Source organism: Dermochelys coriacea, chromosome 14, assembly GCF_009764565.3.
Source record: "Dermochelys coriacea isolate rDerCor1 chromosome 14, rDerCor1.pri.v4, whole genome shotgun sequence".
In the NCBI taxonomy this organism is placed as follows: Eukaryota; Metazoa; Chordata; order Testudines; family Dermochelyidae; genus Dermochelys; species Dermochelys coriacea.
The window spans coordinates 21,635,140-21,653,650 of NC_050081.1; the positions used below are offsets into that span (position 1 = coordinate 21,635,140).

The following is an 18,511-nucleotide window of genomic DNA, read 5'->3' on the forward strand; positions in this document are numbered from 1 at the left end:
ATCAAAGTTGGACCTAGAATCAGATCTTAATTTTCCTAAAGCATGAGGTTGTTTTAATCCAATGTTCAAACCCATTTTAGTCTCAATAGGCTTCGTTGTCCATCAAATGCAATTGTTGTCCTTTTGCTTTGTACACTGCCTTTTAAAACAAGGCAGACCCTGTGAGACAATCTCTGTGCTTCTGCTGGTGGGATTGTGGTCTTGGGACGCTACCCATATACAACAGAGTGTCAACACATAGTGGGAAAGCTTTGCTTTGGAAGTAGATCTTAGTGGCACTTTCAACAACTCTAATGCATGTTGAGAGGGTTTTTATTCTTACTCTTCTTTGCTTGGAATACCTTCTGAAAAGCTTGACGATCACATTTCTCTCCCTACCAGTTTTATTCTTCTTCACTGGCAAAGAACAGACTTTGGGTTTTTTACATGCAAAGGAAGGCACAATGTGATTCTGTTTGGCTGCTGCTGTTGTACCTGTGCCAGCATTTCAACAGGGACGTTCATAGCTCTAGAAACACCATCTTTCTGCAAAATGCCACTGCATATCCAGTAGGGGGAGCCCAGACAACTTTTCTTTGAAACTCTCTCTTGAGCTAATCCTGTAAGGAACTATTTTGTAAATCTATTGGGAGGTGGATGTACATCTATAAAGGTAGGAGGCCACTAGATCATGAGATTTACGATTCTTCTCCCAGCGAACCACACATTTCCAGCATCCCAAAGACCTTTGGATTTAATTGCTGTACCTGCCATAGGCCATTTATTAGTTTTGGATTTTTACAAAGCATAATGGAGCACTAGTCCAGTGTTCTTGGTGCCCAGGATATTCTTTTAGAAAATGAACTAAATAAACACCCTTGTCACTTCCTCTGCAATTGGATCAACTGACCCAGCAACACCATAAATATAATAAAAATTAATTGATTCCTCCTACTTCCTTTTCCTGTGCAATCCAAGAGTTCTACCCACCACCACTGCCCAGCCTTTCCTAGCTTTGCAGAGTTTAAGGCCAGCAGGGACCATTAGATCATCTAGTCTGACCTTTTTATTATCTCACCCAGTTACTCTGTGTTGAGCCCAATAACTTGCTTGGCTAAAGCATCCAGTCTTGAAGAAAGCAAGAGATGGAGGCTGCTATCTCCTCCAGGGAGAAAAAGCAGGCCTTCCACCATGCCTCAAAGGCTAATTAGCTCTGGCTCTCATGAACCTTGGGAGAAAGGCAGTTCCCAAGGTCCAGCACTCTAACAGACTCCTCTTTCTACTTCCAAAGGGGCTTCAATGTAGGCACTTCAACCAACCACAGCTGCTGCAGTAGGTCGCAGGGGTGAACCATCTCCTAGATATGAAGCCCTGGCTGGCTTGGGAGCTACCTAAGTCAAAACCAACATCTTAAGCCAGGAGACAGCCAGCTCAGGCTATGGAGATCAGTTTCTGTTTCCTCAGAAAAACAGACACTGGTGAACAAGTGGTCTGTCAAATTCAGCTTCCGCTCTGGTGAGATTCAGTAGTTGTTCGCTGTGCCATTATTGGCCTGCTATATTTTGTGGTTGGATTAGAAAATAGTCCTTTTATGGGATTCACCAGTTGGAGAGCAGCTTCTCCTGAAAATTACTCTTTTACTTGGCAAAGTGTTTTTTGGAGACTCGCTCACCCTGGGAATTTGATAGTGTAGCACAGGTTCCATCTGGCACCAGTGTTCAGGCTTGGCATGCAATGGGTAAAAAACGCTGCACTTGTGTGGAGTTAGGCCTCACTGTGGGTGAAATGCAAGAGCATGGGAGAGGTGAAATCCACTTCCTCTGGCTGCTTGCATGGTAGGACACTACATTCATTTAAACATGGATCCGACAGCATTTCCACTGGTCTGCCTCACCATCGCTCTACACACTGACCTGTGGAAAGCTGGCATGGAGAACTTTCCCACAGCACGCAGTAGGTGCAAAGACTAGCTGCCCTCCCCCAGAGGTTTTGCCTCTTGCCACTTTTCACAGACCTACTGTGGACATAGGTCTTCTAGACTGCACCTGAGCAAATCTTGCCTGAAATGAAAGAGGAGCATATAGATGTGAAAACATTTGGCATGTTAAATTACAGAGCCCCAATGCTCCTTCCTTATGATGGTTCAATATGTTTGAGCTTAGTGGGTAGAATGCCCGAGAAGAGGTATGTGGGATACTGCCTTTTGAAGAGATCTTTTTTTTTTCACTTGTATTCTCTATTAGTATGATACAAGTTACAGTGGATTTGATACATTGCATCAAGGAGTTAAGTATTATCGGTTAGGTAAAATTTGTACCATTACTAGCCAAAGCGCACAAAAGCTATTGTCCTAGACTAAGGATTCTCTTGCTGTTATACATTCACATTACATGATATTAAAACACAGGGCTCAAGTTTTTCCCTTGGGGTCATGTCATGGCTCCCATTGAAGTCAACAGGAGTTGTTTGTTTTTATTATTTGTGTTACAGAAGCACCTAGAAGCCCCAGTCGTGGACCTGGATCCCGTTGTGCTAGGTGCTGTACAAGTATTATAGGAAACAATCTTGCGCTTTCAGGGGAGCTAGAGGAAAGGCCAATTGAGAGAATTTAAGAGGCCTCTTCCTCTGAGTACACATGGTGGGCCTCATGTTGATAAGTCACCATGCAGTTGTTTGTTCAACTTGCTGCGTTGCACACACTTGTACATGCTTTATGCTTCACAAGCAGGAGATGGTCTCTCTTGTGATGCACATTAGAAAAACTTCCCAGTGTAGTGTTACAAAAGAGAAGAGCAATGGGTGTCCCATTAGAAATTTAGCCCAGTAACCTTTACAAAAGCAAAGTAATAGGGAAATATGATTTTCCTTTGTGCTGGGCAATCTGCATAGGCACCTGAGGGTGAATGATTCCTTTTCTTTGTGCTCTAGCTTTTTCTGATGAATATATTTCAATTCCATTTTGCTGAACTGATGTAATTTCAAGGCTGCAGCTAATTCACACCCTGTGGAGGTGGACTAGCCTCTTTAAAGCAAGCTGAACACAAAGCATGAATCACTATTGTGGTATAATTGCCAGGAGTCTAACCTCGTGCGTGAATACTTGGTGTATTTGCAAGTCATGCTAATAGGATATGTGCTGGTAGCAGGGCCCATAAAGGTTACATTGCAAGGGATGAGTTATCCTGCTGTCCTAACCAGTGCATTTGTTTTCTTGGCAGAGACCTGATGCCAAGAACCCTGGATGGGCAGATCACCATGGAGAAAACCCCCAGCTACTTTGTCACCAAGGAAGCACCTGCTCGAATCTCCGCCATGTCGAAGGGCACCAAGCTCATAGTCGTGGTGCGGGACCCTGTGACCCGAGCCATCTCCGATTACACGCAGACTCTCTCAAAGAAGCCCGATATCCCCACCTTTGAGAGCCTGACCTTCAAAAACAGGACTACAGGCCTGATCGACACCTCGTGGAGCGCCATCCAGATCGGCATCTACGCCAAGCACCTGGAGAACTGGCTCCTCTACTTCCCCATTGGGCAGATCCTCTTCGTCAGTGGGGAGAGGCTGATCAGTGACCCCGCCGGGGAGCTGGGCAGGGTCCAGGACTTTCTGGGCCTTAAGAGGATCATCACAGACAAACACTTCTACTTTAACAAAACCAAGGGCTTCCCCTGCCTGAAGAAGGCTGAAGGGAGCAGCAAACCCCACTGCCTGGGGAAAACAAAAGGCAGGACCCACCCCAATATAGACCGAGAGGTGGTGCAGAGACTGCGGGAGTTCTACAGGCCTTTCAACATGAAGTTCTACCAGATGACTGGGCACGACTTCGGCTGGGACTGAGGCTGACATGACAGTGTCTCCCTGTAATTACCCCATGGTGCAGCTTGCTTCTATAAAGATATGTGTGTGTGTGTGTGTGTGTGTGTGTGTGTGTGTGTGTATGTAAAATGTACAGAAATCTATTTTATAATAATTTATTTTTAATTTTTAAGTAATTAATTCACTAAGCTGCCTAACCACACTGTCTAGAATATTAGCCCATAACTTTTTTTTTTAACATTCCATGGTGTTTAATTCTAATATTGGTCTTTTTATTTTGTTTGGTTTGTAATTGACAGTGCTTCCATTTACCTAGAGGAAATTAGTATTAAAAAGGAAAGGGAAGGGGGGGGGAAAGCACAATTTTATTTTCGTTACGGGTATTAGGCCTTTATAACCATTTTACTTGTCATCTTCCCACTCCCTAGTATCTGTCTCCCTATCTTTTTCATGAGATCTGTTGGCTCATCATCACGTTCCTTCCTGCCGTCTGAATAACAGTAGGGGAGGGAGAGGCTGTACTGCTCTGTGGAACTCAGATACTTATGCCTAACACAGCATCTATTTCACAGGGGCGTTCTAATGTGCAAAGTCCATCAGTATCCCCACTGCCTAGCTGTGCTGCTGCTGGGAGTCTTCTGCTTGCTTCTGTTTCCCCAAGTGTTGCTTGGTGCATAAGGTGCTCCTTTGGAAAAGAGCACCAATAGCATGACATTTTGCTGCAAGGGGGGAGCAGTCCTATCAGTCTGTTCTTTTCTTCCTTCTTGGCTGCTTTTTTTTTTTTTTAAACAAAGAGCATCTCCCCCCACTGGCCCAAACAGAGTTTCCTGGGTGCGGACTCTATGCATTTTTAAAAAAACTTTGTTCTTATTAAAGATGTGAAACGCTTTGTGATGGGCGGAACTATGACGAGGTAAATGAAATTCAGCTCCTACATGTCTGCACTTACCTTGTAGGGAACCCATTTTAAAACACACTAGAGTCAAGCATGCAGGCAGAGCATCTGCTTTGACACACCAAAGAAATCAAAAGAACCACAGGAGCCATTAGCACAAACCAGGGTATGAGTCTATCACTGATTTAGTGTTCTCCGAGGAGTGGGTAGGGGACACAGTGAGTCCATGCACAGCTGGGGATCTGAGGCAGGTCACCAGTGCCGTGATTGTGTGTGTGTGTGTGTGTGTGGGGAGAGGGGGGCTTCAGCCTTATTCCCATTGGATGTTGTCTTGTCCACCCTACATTTTAGTCTAATACTTCATCAACAGTCTCTGTCCAGAACAGGCCTCTATCTGGAACTGGGAGGGGGTGTTACCAGGCATGATTCAGATGAATCCATAGAGCTGCTTAGGGACACTTGCATAGTACTTGCTTGCAACTACTGCCACTGGTCCCTCATTTCACATGCAGTACATTCACCCCATATACTTGGAAAATAAGACCCTGAATCAAACATCTGTTCTGTATCGCACAGGGCCTTGATATTAGTCAAGACCGCTCTTTACTCAGAGGTGTAACCGTTGATCACTTAAATACATAAGGAAGGGACAACCAGTTAAAATAAGAACCCAACATTTTGCCTGTAGTTTGAACCAAACGCTTTTTGAGGAGCTGGGCTATTCAGAGGAGTGTTTCTGGTGTCAGGCCAGGAGTGGAACCAGAAATGTTGACCCACCCCCAGAATGGCTATTCTTGCAGAATTTACAGTTCTGGCAGAAGCTAGGGGTTAGTGAATGAATCTGATTCTCACAAGAATTCTGGCCAAATTTTGCAGGCTTAGGTGGTGTGGATAATCTCCACAAACTTTGGGTGTCTATCCTCACTGCCTGAGGTTCACCCATTTCTAATGGACCTCTTAGTGGCTAGGGTAACTGCAGAAAATCCCAATCCTAATTCCCACTGAATTTAATTAAAGCAGGGCCATACCATCGTTCCAGGGCAACTACAGGGTACACGTGGCTGTTTTGGGCTTCAGTTTAACCTTGAGTGTAGATTAAACAAGCTATTAATTGCATCTTTCATACAGTGTGCAGGAATGTGTATAAATACTATGTAGTGGGAGCAGCAAGGTATTTGCTAAATAAACCTTATGATGTTACTGTGTAAGTAAACAAGTACTTGCATAATATATGTGCAATGTAATAAAACGCTAGACAACTGCATGTATAATGCTACAGCAACAGCAGATGGTTAAAGGAGACATGATTTCATTATGTTGATATGTTTGTTTCATATGTGTCACCAATATATCTTAGCACAAGGCTGAAGATGCCAGTGGTCACCCCCGTAAGCAACCCCTCCATTATAATACCAGATTACTAAACAATACCCAGCTGTGGTGGTGTTTGTCATATAGCATTCCCCAGATGTTGCTTTTACTTTAACAGCCTCCTTACTCTTGCTTGTCCTATACAGCTGTCCAGTACAGCTGCTTAATGATGGACATGCAGATGCAATAACTTTCCTTCCGAACCATTCAGTTAACAGGCCCATGTTGCTCTCTCTGGGTCCAGCTCTGATCTCACTTACACTAATGATCCTGAGAGCAGAAGCCAGCCCTCTGTCTCTGTAACAGAGATTTGCAGTAAAATGCTGTCTCTTGAAATGTGGATGGATCTGCTCCCATTCTAAACCCAAGGAGTGCTTAGTTTAACTTAATGACTAACCGGGAATTTTAACTTGTTTACGAGAGCAGTGTAATGTCATGGCAAGTAAAGGTAGATACAGAGACAAAAGGTTCCCTTGTCCCAGCTCTCCTATTTATCAATGCCACAGGGAAATGTGGGGAAGGGGACCACACCCAGGTTGGTGGGAGAGGAGAAAGACAGGTATATGAGAGCACCCTCAAATCCCAGCAGGGTGAGGGCAGGGGATGCTAAGCACTTTGCGGTATCAAGCTCTATAATGACAGTCTAATTTTGGTTGGTTTTGGAGAATAGTGCAATCTTTTATTTGGCTTTTCCTCCGAGCCTTTCTGACTCCAAGGAAAGGTAAAATCTTGCCCGTGAAACAGTATTGTTTTGCCATAGGCAGTTTCATCAGCCGAACGACACATTAGCCAATACTGTGAAAAGCCACAATAGAGAGTGTGGCATACTCATTACTGCAGTGCAGAGTGAGCCCTTGGTTGCAAAATTGAGATGAAAACTCAAGGGGCGTTTTGTGTGTGTGTGTGTGTGTGTTTTGGGTCCAGGCTTTTGGAGTGGACCCCCTTCTACTACCGAGTGATAAATATACTAGCATATTCAATTTACCATAAGGGCCTGCTAGCTTGAGGTTCTTGAATGATTGCAGAAAAAAGCTTTAGATCTTGTAAAGCAGCATCCTAGGACACTAATTATTACAGAACTTGAATCTCTGTGTCTTCCTACTGAAGAATTTATGCAGTGTGTTGAATTAAGCCTTGTACTCTGGTGGCCCTGCATGGCCAGGATGGAATAACTCTCCAGCTGTTCACTCAGCTTTCATGAAACCAGGGTCACTTTCTGGTGAAGTGACAACATTGTCCAACCATGTGATCCCATTGCTTCCAGTACTTGGCAAACTTCAGGTACTTATCGCTTTGTCATTTCTTCATTTCACCTCTGTTTCCTTAGGTTGTTTTTTTTTAATATATATATACTGGAGGATTTAGGTGCCCTGATCTCTCTGTATATTGCTTTCTTTGTAACAATTTTTGATCTCCTGATGCCTTTCTCAACTGTACAAAATTCACCAGGCTGTTGGCTTAGTTGGTATAATCAAGCCTTGGTACTGAATGGTTTCATGAGGCAATCATGTTGGATTATAGAAATATGTGGTGTTTGATACTCTGAATACCTTAAGCAAATTGCTAATCCTGGCTGAACAGCCTTTGTAACAAAGTTTATATGAGACTAATTAATATAAAAGGCCTTACCTAAGCAATATGGCAACCAAGACTGGATTCCCTGTAGTATGCATCTGGGTTGCTAATAATGGACTTGATGCTATCATCATGTTTTGTTTTCTTCAAGAACGATAAACCGTTAAACTCAGAGGTGTGGTTAGATTTTCTTTTTTCACATTGTAACATTAATTTATGGCTGAGTTTCATTCAGCCCTGTATTCAGAAGTGCAGTACAGATATTAGCGATGTGTTGTCTGTAACATGGTACTATAGAATAGCCAATTTGTTTTTAAAAAAATTAAAAAATTGTAAATCAAGTATTTTGTGGTATGTACAACACAAATTAATTTTACACAGAGAAAGATGTTTCTAGGAAAATGAAATTCTGATAATTCATACTATTTCTTTGTATGAACAAATAAAATATATTTTACCAAATCATAGACATGCTTGTTTTCATTGTAACCTGTGGAGGTGAATAAAGGACATCATGTTCCATGCTTATTTTGGTAGCATTTGGGATTGCATTCTGCCACCCGATACTTGTAAGCAACTCCCATTAACATCAGTGGAGGCTGCATATGTGTATATAGGCCTTAATTCAGCAAAGCACTGACGCGTGTGCTTAAGTGCCCTTCCTGAACAGGACTGCATTCCTGAACTGGGAGGCCTTATTGAACAGGGATGGGCTTCCATGTGGTAAGCAAGTGTTTAAATGCTTTGTTGAATTGCAGCCACAAGGGCTGACCCAACTTCCATTGAAACCAGTGAGATCAATTGAGTGTTGACTTCAGTGATGCAGAATTGGGCGTTGAGGGCCTGATCCTGGAGAGGTTGTGGCCTCTTAGCTCTTCAATGGGAGGTGAAGGAGCTCAGCACCTGGCAGGAGAGCATCATAGGACAATTTGTCCTTCTCACCAGTAGATTGAGTACCTTGAGTTACAGAAATACATTCTCTCTCTTTCTCTCTCTCTCTCTCTCACTAGAGACAGAGGCGGCCTTGGCCAGTAATACACAGTAAGTATGCAGAGACAGCATCTCAGGAATATCAACGATGTAATTAACATAGTGAATTTAGCATCTGATGCTACTGCCATTATAGTAGTTGCATCAGATGTGAAATTCACTGTACAGCAGAACCTCAGAGTTACGAACACCAGAGTTACAAACTGACCAGTCAACCACACACCTCATTTGGAACCGGAAATATGCAATCAGGCAGCAACACAGCCAAAAAACCAACCAAAGCAACCCCAACCAAATACAGTACAGTACTGTGTTAAATATAAACTACTTAAAAAAAAAAAAAGGAAAGCAGCATTTTCTTCTGCATAGTAAAATTTCAAAGCTGTCTTAAGTCAATGTTCAGTTGTAAACTTTTGAAAGAACAACCATGATGTTTCATTCAGCATTCCGAACATTTCAGTTATGAACAACCTCCATTCCTGAGGTATTTGTAATTCTGAGGTTCTTCTGTATTCGTTATATCTCTGATGTTCCTTAGAAACTGTTCTGTGTCAATGGGAATTTTGCCCTTGACTGCACTGGAATACCCAGTCCTTAGTGCTAGTAGACTTGCTGTTCTAAGGGAAGTAGAAAGTAAAGTCATCTATTTGTGTTTCCTAAATGGTGGGTCTTGACCCACTAGTGGGACTAGGCCTGACTCCCCACTCTGGGCATTGCAACAGGGTTGCAGTGCCACTCAAGTTTGGCTTGGCCACCTGTCCACGGTGACCATGTCTGCTAGGTCACAATGCCTGGAGCAGAGAGCTGAGCCCAGCCCCATCGGACAAGTGCTGCTGCTGTAGGGTCAGTGTGGGGTAGGCTGACTCTCCAAACACCCCTGCCAGGGCCTCCCCTTTGCACCAGGCCAGAATTAGGGTTGCAGTGTTGGGTGTGGGAGAGTGCTGCTGTGGGTGGTTGGTGCCCTTCTAGCAGAGTGAGGAAGAGAAGAATGCTGGCCTATCACCCCCCTGCCATGAATCTGCACTCTGGGTGAGTTGCAAAACAAAAAACCAAAATGCAGTTGGTAGTCACCTTAATAAAATGTTTGGGAACCACTGTTCTATTTAACCAGGATCATGAACACCAAGGGCTCAGTCAATGCAAGCTGCCCCTGCATGGCCCCACTGCTAACAGCACCGACAAAACAGCTGAGGCCCGATGGCCCAGATCCTCACTCCCATTGAAAATAATGGGGGTGAGGCTCTGGGCCCATGTCCATTTAGTCCCTGACATCTTTGTAGAGGGAAGTTGTGAGAGCAGCTTTGTGACATGGGCACTTGTCCACTAGGAACTGGACAGAGCCCCAGGGCTTGTCTACATTACAGGTTATGTTGGTATAACTTATGTCATTTAGTGTATGATTAAGTCACTCCCCTGAGTGACGTAAATTACACCAGCCTAAGTGCCAGTGTGGACAGCGCTATGTTGGCGGGAGAGCTTCTCCAGCCAATGTAACACCCACCTCTTGCTATTTATTATGCAGATGGCAGAGAATGTCTTCACCACACGTACTACAGTGGCGTAGCTACATTGGTGCCACTGTAGTACAATTTCCAATCCCAGCCTAGCTCTGTTGTTGGGTCTTCCTTTCTCCCGGGGAAAAAGATGGCAAAACAGAACCACCTCCCTAAGGAGAACTAAACTTAGACAAGACATCTCTAAACACAGATGACCTTTAGTGATAACCCTGCCAGCAACCAGGGATGCCAGGTGCTGGTTAATAAGCTGATATGGAAGGATCAAGTAGACTCTGCCTAGATCCTCAAAGATATTTAAGTGTCTTCTAATGATGTCAATGGGAAATAGGTGCCTAAATAGCTTGAGGATCTAGGTCTCTCTTCCTGTTTGAAAAGGGCTTTCAAAGTTTTGCAGCTCAGCATGGCATCCTTTCATTAAATGGAATAAGGAGACCAAGGGAAAGACTAAGTGCAAAGAGAGGCAAGCTCCTAAGAGGAGCAGGTTGAAGGGATTTTCCAAAAGATAGGATGGCCAGAGATTGCTGACAAAGGAGACACGACTCAGAAACATCAGTTGAAACTGAAGAAGGTGAATGACCTGATGGAGAGGTATGATACAGTGATTGTCTGAGACGCTGTAGTTCAGTGATACTCAGACTGAGGCTCGAGAGCTACAAGTGGCTCTTTAAGGTGGCTCCTGTGGCTGTTTGCAGCACATACTATTAAAACAGGGTGATTTAATTATTAACCAATTAAAGTTATTAACCAATCAGGATGCTTTTACTATGTTATTAACCAATTGTAGTTGAGAAAATAATAATACTTGATCAGAATACCAAGACTCTCTCTCTCTCTCTCTCTCTCTCTCTAGCTCTAGTAAATGAAACAATGAATTCACACTACTGTGGCTCTTCTGATTTACGTTGGCTATTTTGGCTCCTGAACCACTGAGGTCTAAGTATCACTGCTGTAGTTTATCATAGCAATACTGCAGCATTTGTAGCTATGACTGTAGTGATTGCCATTATATGGGTGATCCTTGGCATAGGAAGCTGATTAAGGAAATCAGGGTAAAGCTGATGACCTCTGGCTCTGTGAGGGGTGTACAAACCCTGCGGGAACGGGTTAAGTGCTGTGGGCTCAAGACATAGCACTATGCTGCTGATAAATCAGTACAATTGCTGCACATTTTCCTGTTCATTTGTTCCTCCCCTGATAACACCTAATGTGGCAGAGCAGCCAGGCAAGTGGGCCTCAGATTTAGTCACTCCTCCTCTTAGGCTGGGGGAGGGGCCTTCATACATGGGTATGCTTGTTCCCGCCCACTTTCTGGAACTCAGTAGGTTCAGGACTGTTCAGCTCACGCCAGGGCTCCACAGGATGTGAGCTAGATGTAAGATCTGGGTTTGGGCTAGCTAAGGAGGAAGGTAGAGGTACAGATGCACTACTCACAGTGACTTGGAGGGGACAGGGAATGGAGGGGACATTAAGGATGCGTGCGAGAGGGACAGTAACAGAAACAGCTGGCAGGATTTAGGAGGCAGAATGTAATGACCCAAACAGGAACCCAGAACTATCACCCATACTCGCGTGGAAAGCACCATGAAAGCTTTACTATCACAACTGGTAGGGACACATCACCATGAGCGCAGCATCTCCCCACACTATGCGGGCCAGTGAGGTAAGTACTGACTCAAAGAGAAAAGAATACCAATGCCTGAATGACCAGTTTCATCTGCAGCTCTCCTTGAGGGACTCTCCTGTCCCAGTACAGGTTCCATGATTCATAGATTCATAGATACTAAGGTCAGAAGGGACCACTCTGATCATCTAGTCCGACCTCCTGCACAGCGCAGGCCACAGAATGTCACCCACCACTCCTATGAAAAACCTCACCCATGTCTGAGCTATTGAAGTCCTCAAATCATGGTTCAAAACTTCAAGGAGCAGAGAAGCCTCCCTCCAGTCAACCATGCCCCATGCTACAGAGGAAGGCAAAAAAACCTCCAGGGTCTCTCCAATCTGCCCTGGAGGAAAACTCCCTCCCGACCCCAAACATGGCAATCAGCCAAACCCTGAGCACATGGGCAAGATTCACCAGCCAGATACCCAGGAAAGAATTTTCTATAGTAAATCAGATCCCATCCATCTAATATCCCATCTCAGGGGATTTGGCCTATTTACCCTGAATATTTAAAGATCAATTACTTACCAAAATCCCATTATCCCATCATACCATCTCCTCCATAAACTTATCGAGTAGAATCTTAAAACCAGATAGATCTTTTGCCCCCACTGCTTCCCTTGGAAGGTTATTCCAAAACTTCACTCCTCTGATGGTTAAAAACCTTCGTCTGATTTCAAGTCTAAACTTCCTGGTGGCCAGTTTATACCCATTTGTTCTTGTGTCCACATTGGTGCTGAGCTTAAATAATTCCTCTCCCTCTCCTATATTTATCCCTCTGATATATTTATAGAGAGCAATCATATCTCCCCTCAACCTTCTTTTAGTTAGGCTAAACAAGCCAAGCTCCTTAAGTCTCCTTTCATAAGACAAGTTTTCCATTCCTCGGATCATCCTAGTAGCCCTTCTCTGTACCTGCTCCAGTTTGAATTCATCCTTTTTAAACATGGGACACCAGAACTGCACACAGTATTCTAGGTGAGGTCTCACCAGTGCCTTGTATAACGGTACTAAAACCTCCTTATCCCTACTGGAAATGCCTCTCCTGATGCATCCCAAAACCGCATTAGCTTTTTTTCACAGCCATATCACATTGGCAGCTCATAGTCATCCTATGATCAACCAATACTCCAAGGTCCTTCTCCTCTTCCGTTACTTCTAATTGATGCGTCCCCAACTTATAACTAAAATTCTTGTTATTAATCCCTAAATGCATAACCTTACACTTCTCACTATTAAATTTCATCCTATTACTATTACTCCAGTTTACAAGGTCATCCAGATCCTCCTGTATAATATCCCGATCCTTCTCCGAATTGGCAATACCTCCCAGCTTTGTATCATCTGCAAACTTTATTAGCACACTCCCACTTTTTGTGCCAAGGTCAGTAACAAAAAGATTAAATAAGATTGGTCCCAAAACCGATCCCTGAGGAACTCCACTGGTAACCTCCCTCCAACCTGACAGTTCACCTTTCAGTAGGACCCGTTGCAGTCTCCCCTTTAACCAATTCCTTATCCATCTTCTGATGTTCATATTGATCCCCATCTTCTCCAATTTAACTAATAATTCCCCATGTGGCACGGTATCAAATGCCTTACTGAAATCTAGGTAATTAGATCCACTGCATTTCCTTTATCTAAAAAATCTGTTACTTTTTCAAAAAAGGAGATTAGGTTGGTTTGGCACGATCTACCTTTTGTAAAACCATGTTGTATTTTGTCCCATTTACCATTGACTTCAATGTCCTTAACTAATTTCTCCTTCAAAATTTTTTCCAGGACCTTGCATACTACAGAGGTCAAACTAACTGGCCTGTAGTTACCCGGATCACTTTTTTTTTCCTTTCTTAAAAATAGGAACTATATTAGCAATTCTCCAATCATTCGGTACTATTCCTGAGTTTACAGATTCATTAAAAATTTTTGCTAATGGGCTTGCAATTTCAGGTGCCAATTCCTTTAATATTCTTGGATGAAGATTATCTGGGCCCCCCGATTTAGTCCCATTAAGCTGTTTCAGTTTCGCTTCTACCTCTGATATGGTAATATCTACCTCTATATCCTCCTTCCCATTTGTCATGCTACCATTATCCCCAAGATCCTCTTTAGCCTTATTAAAGACTGAGGCAAAGTATTTGTTTAGATATTGGGCCATGCCTAGATTATCTTTAACCTCCGCTCCATCCTCAGTGTTAAGCGGCCCCACTTCTTCCTTCTTAGTTTTCTTCTTATTTATATGGCTATAGAACCTTTTACTATTGGTTTTAATTCCCTTTGCAAGGTCCAACTCTACTCGACTTTTAGCCTCTCTGACTTTATCCCTACATCTTCTGACCTCAATTAGGTAGCTTTCCTTGCTGATCCCTCCCATCTTCCACTCCCTGTATGCTTTCTGCTTCTTCATAATCACCTCTCTAAGATGCTTGCTCATCCAGCTTGGTCTACAACTCCTTCCTATGAATTTTTTCCCCTTTCTTGGGATACAGGCTTCCGATAGCTTCTGCAGTTTTGATTTAAAGTAATCCCAGGCCTCAACTGCCTTTAGATCCATAAGTTCTTCAGTCCAATCCACTTCCCTAACTAATTGCCTTAATTTTGAAAGTCAGCTCTTTTGAAATCAAAAACCCTAGTTGCAGATTTATTTTGTTAATCCTTCCATTTAGTTTGAACTGAATTAGCTCATGATCACTTGAGCCAAGATTGTCCCCTACAACCATTTCTTCTATGAGGTCCTCGCTACTCACCAAAATTAAATCTAAAATGGCATCCCCTCTAGTCGGTTCAGCAACTACTTGTTGAAGGAATCCATCAGCTATCGCATCTAGGAAAATCTGAGCCCTATTATTATTACTAGCACTGGTCCTCCAGTCTATATCTGGGAAGTTAAAGTCTCCCATGATCACGCAGTTTCCATTAGTATTTACTTTATTAAAGACATTGAAAAGGGCTCTATCCATAACCAAATTAGATCCCGGAGGTCTGTAGCACACCCCAAGCACTATCGTAGGAGAGGCTTTACTAGTTTTCTTCCCCAATGTAATTTTTGCCCTGACAGACTCTGTCTTATCCATTGCATCGCTTCTTATTTCTTTACATTCTAACTCATCGTTGATATACAATGCTACTCCACCCCCTTTACAATGATACACTGCAGAGCACAAAATGCACAGTCCTAAGTGGTTAATTATATCCATACACATTTGGCTCTGGGGCTGTGGGTTGGGCCTGTCTCTAACGCCTCCAAAACTTTGGTGTTTGGACCAAGCTGTGAACTTTGAAGATGGCCCCTAAAGTTATTAGGATTAGCATCAAATCCTTGAATTTAAAACAGTCCGGAAGGTTGAGAAATTTTGGAGCTGGATCTGAACTTCACAGCTTTGAATCATCTTGAATTAAGTATATTGTCATTTTCCAACCATCATTGCCCCTTGGCTGATTTATACCATGCAAGATCTTCGGTATATAAATGACAGGCAGTGTGCTGCTAACTCTCCTTCCCAGCCAATCAGTGCAACCCAGTAACTGCATTAGCTGGCAGTATTGCTAAATGCAAAAACATTAGCAATCTGAATTAATGTGACTTTTCCCCTGCATTTTGTTATTTTTCCTGAAAAATCTCACTTAGCCATGGGGCGAGTCCATCAGTAACTTTATTTAAAGCTAACTCTATTATCCTCCAATTTGTCTGGCTGGGTAAGGCCTCCATAGTTATTTTTTTTTCTCATGCATATATCTCAAGAGGTAATGATTCTTACTAATTCATTATAAAACCATCAACTATTCCTATGTAGAATTAGTACTCTGCACAGGGCTTAAATGGCCTGTTTCTTAAACAAGATAAAACAAAAAACAACATTCCAATGGAATGTTCCACCTGGCGGAAAACTAAGCTACTAAGCCAGTCAGCCAATTCGGATTCTCCATTATTTAGAGTTATAATGACTATAAGTGTTGCAGAACAATGGAGGATCCTGGATGCTGACTCATTAGCAAAAGAGGGTTCTCCTGGTTACGTGGAATAATGGACATAGCAAGGGATTTGATACAGGACTACTGGGGTTCTAATTCTTCCTTTACCACTCACTCTGGATCAGGCCCTGTATGATTTGGAGAAGCCAGCTAAACCTCTCTGCCTCGGCATGTCTGTCTATACAAAATGGGGATAATGTTTTCCTACCGCAGAAGGAGGTTGCAAGCAGAATAATAGGAACACGCATTTGCGAATAATTATTTGATGAAAAGTTGCCTAGAGAATATTCTTGGCAACCAAATTACCCTGCCAGCTTTAGTTTGTGTGGCTTAATTCATACCTGTTAAGTGCTTTGAGCTGCTCAGGTGAGGAGATGGGTCATTACACAAAGTAAAACTATTTCCCCATGTTTATCCCCCCCCCTTTCCCCTCCACTGTTTCTCAGATGTTCTTGTCAACTGCTGGAAATGGTGTTGTCTTAATTGTTGTAAATGCTTTGATAACCAATAACAGTTTTCAGAGTAGCAGCCGTGTTAGTCTGTATTCGCAAAAAGAAAAGGAGGACTTGTGGCACCTTAGAGACTAACAAATTTATTTGAGCATAAGTTTGCTCAAATAAATTTGTTAGTCTCTAAGGTGCCACAAGTCCTCCTTTTCTTTTTGCGAATACAGACTAACACGGCTGCTACTCTGAAAACTGTTATTGGTTATCAAAGCATTTACAACAATTAAGACAACACCATTTGTCTCCAACTTGATCTTTTGCCCATTGTATTAAGAGCTGCATCAGAGGACACTGACTAGTTGATATCAAGAGCACCATATAATCTGAATACTGTACTCCAATTTAAAAACATGTCGTGTTATGGCGGCAAACAAAATTCTAAAATGATGAAATCAAATTTCAAAATTATATGGCCAAAATTGACACGAGTGATGAGACATATCTGGCTGTCTTGGCATCTAGGATACTTATCTTGAAATTTACTTGTCAAAAGCTGAAAAACTTAACCTAAGCAAAGTTTAAAAAAGCACTGTTTCCAACTAATTAAGTAATGTCAGCCATATATAATTTATTTACTGCCATCACTCATGTCCACAGCAGAATTATCTCATTTTTGATTTCTAATGACTTTCTCTCTCTCATTAATCTGATCATGAATTATATTTTATATATCTTTCTGGCATTGAAGCAAAGAAATGCAATTCTTGTTTAAAGAAATGACCCCTTGGTAATTCAGTAGCAAACCTGAATGATGGAGTTTGGATCCTAGTTTTAATTTCCTGAAGCTGGAGTTGACTTGGCCCTCCCCTTGCCATTGGTACAGAAGCTTTGCTTATGTGATCTCCCCTGGGTCTGCAGATTTTAATTAGTCTACAGTGCATCTGCCATTCTTGGTTGTGGTGGAAAGTGGGGCAAATGTGCTATGTGAAAAATGGCATACGTTGGAGGGCATATTATCCTGTCCATTTCATAATTGGTTAACTGCTCTACTCCAAAAATGCTACTGCAGAGACTACCATTTGTCTTCAGCAGTGATGACCTTGGTTCCTCTAGCTACTACATCTGGATCCCTTCCAAGTGTTAAGCTTGGGTTATTGTAGACCTTGGCCCTTCTACTTGCAGCTTTAGTTCCTAACTTGGTCTTTACAACTTGTTTTCTAGGCCTCAGCACCTATCTGGTACCTTTGATTACTTCCAAGTCAGAGGACTGGCCTCTTAGGAATAGAGGAATTTCTGTCAGACATGGGGTTCATCTAGACCGGCCAGCCTCAAGACCATGGACCTGCAAATCTTTCTTTTCTGCTACGTGAAGCAGAGTTCGGCTGCAGCTGAGTGGTGAGCCCTTAATTCAGAGGCCTATGTCCTCCTCGGTCCACACTCCTTGGTGCTCACTCTGCCATGTCCCCCTCTTACTGCATCTGGTCCCCATCTCTGCTCAAGACTGGACCCAGAGCTCATGGAATCTCCAGCGAGAGCCTCTCTCACGAGGTTTCTAGTCCCATTGTTGCAGACCAAAGAAAATCAGCCTAGAGGGTGATGAGCCATCCCTGAGTTACCTCTGAGCCTAAACCTGCTTAAGCCTGACGAGTCATCAGAGGCAGGTCATGCAATAGGCCTCACACCATTCAACCAGGGTTCAGCCAATCTACAGGTGAGGACCCACCCAGGTGATCCCAAGGCAGATATATAGGCGCCTAAGGGAAGCAATCTTTCCAGTCTTCTCAGCCTTGCTACTGGGTCAGGAGCACTCCGATTCTGTAAGTGTTCTGACAGACTGCTCATGTTCCAACCGGGCCCTGCTCCTGCTTTTGCTCCATCCTGAGTGTGTTCCTGCCTTAGCTGGCTGCCTGGCGTTCTGACATGGAGAAGCATCCAGCCAATGGACATTTATGCACATTCAGTCAAGCCCCTGAAACTTTCCTCCATCACTAACAATAAAACAGATCCCGTCCCTTCAAAGTCACCCAGAGAAGCTCAGCATCAGCCCAACCAGCCCTGGGTTGCCACAGGGCACAGCTCCAGTGCAATCTGCGGTTTGGTGGTCCTGTTAGCAAATGACCCAGAAAACAAAAGGCAGGCCACTGGCTCTTGGTGTAAAATACCATCTCTTAGAGAGAAGAAGGAAGCATGCACACCTGGAGGCATCAGTATGGAAATGCCATTTAGAAGGGAAACACCATGCAGATCCTTCATGGGTGTAAATTGAAGACAATGAGCTATACTGATT

General features: G+C 43.2%; 1 protein-coding gene across 1 annotated transcript in view; it reads left to right on the forward strand.

Moving 5' to 3' along the window:
• Window positions 1-8,098, forward strand: part of HS3ST3B1 (heparan sulfate-glucosamine 3-sulfotransferase 3B1) — a 49,213-nt gene extending 41,115 nt beyond the window's left edge. The window contains exon 2 of the mRNA XM_038372346.2: window positions 3,198-8,098. Coding sequence (XP_038228274.1) covers window positions 3,198-3,816 — 619 coding nt within the window. The 3' untranslated portion in view covers window positions 3,817-8,098. The remainder of the gene's footprint in view (window positions 1-3,197) is intronic.
• Window positions 8,099-18,511: the final 10,413 nt, after the last annotated feature.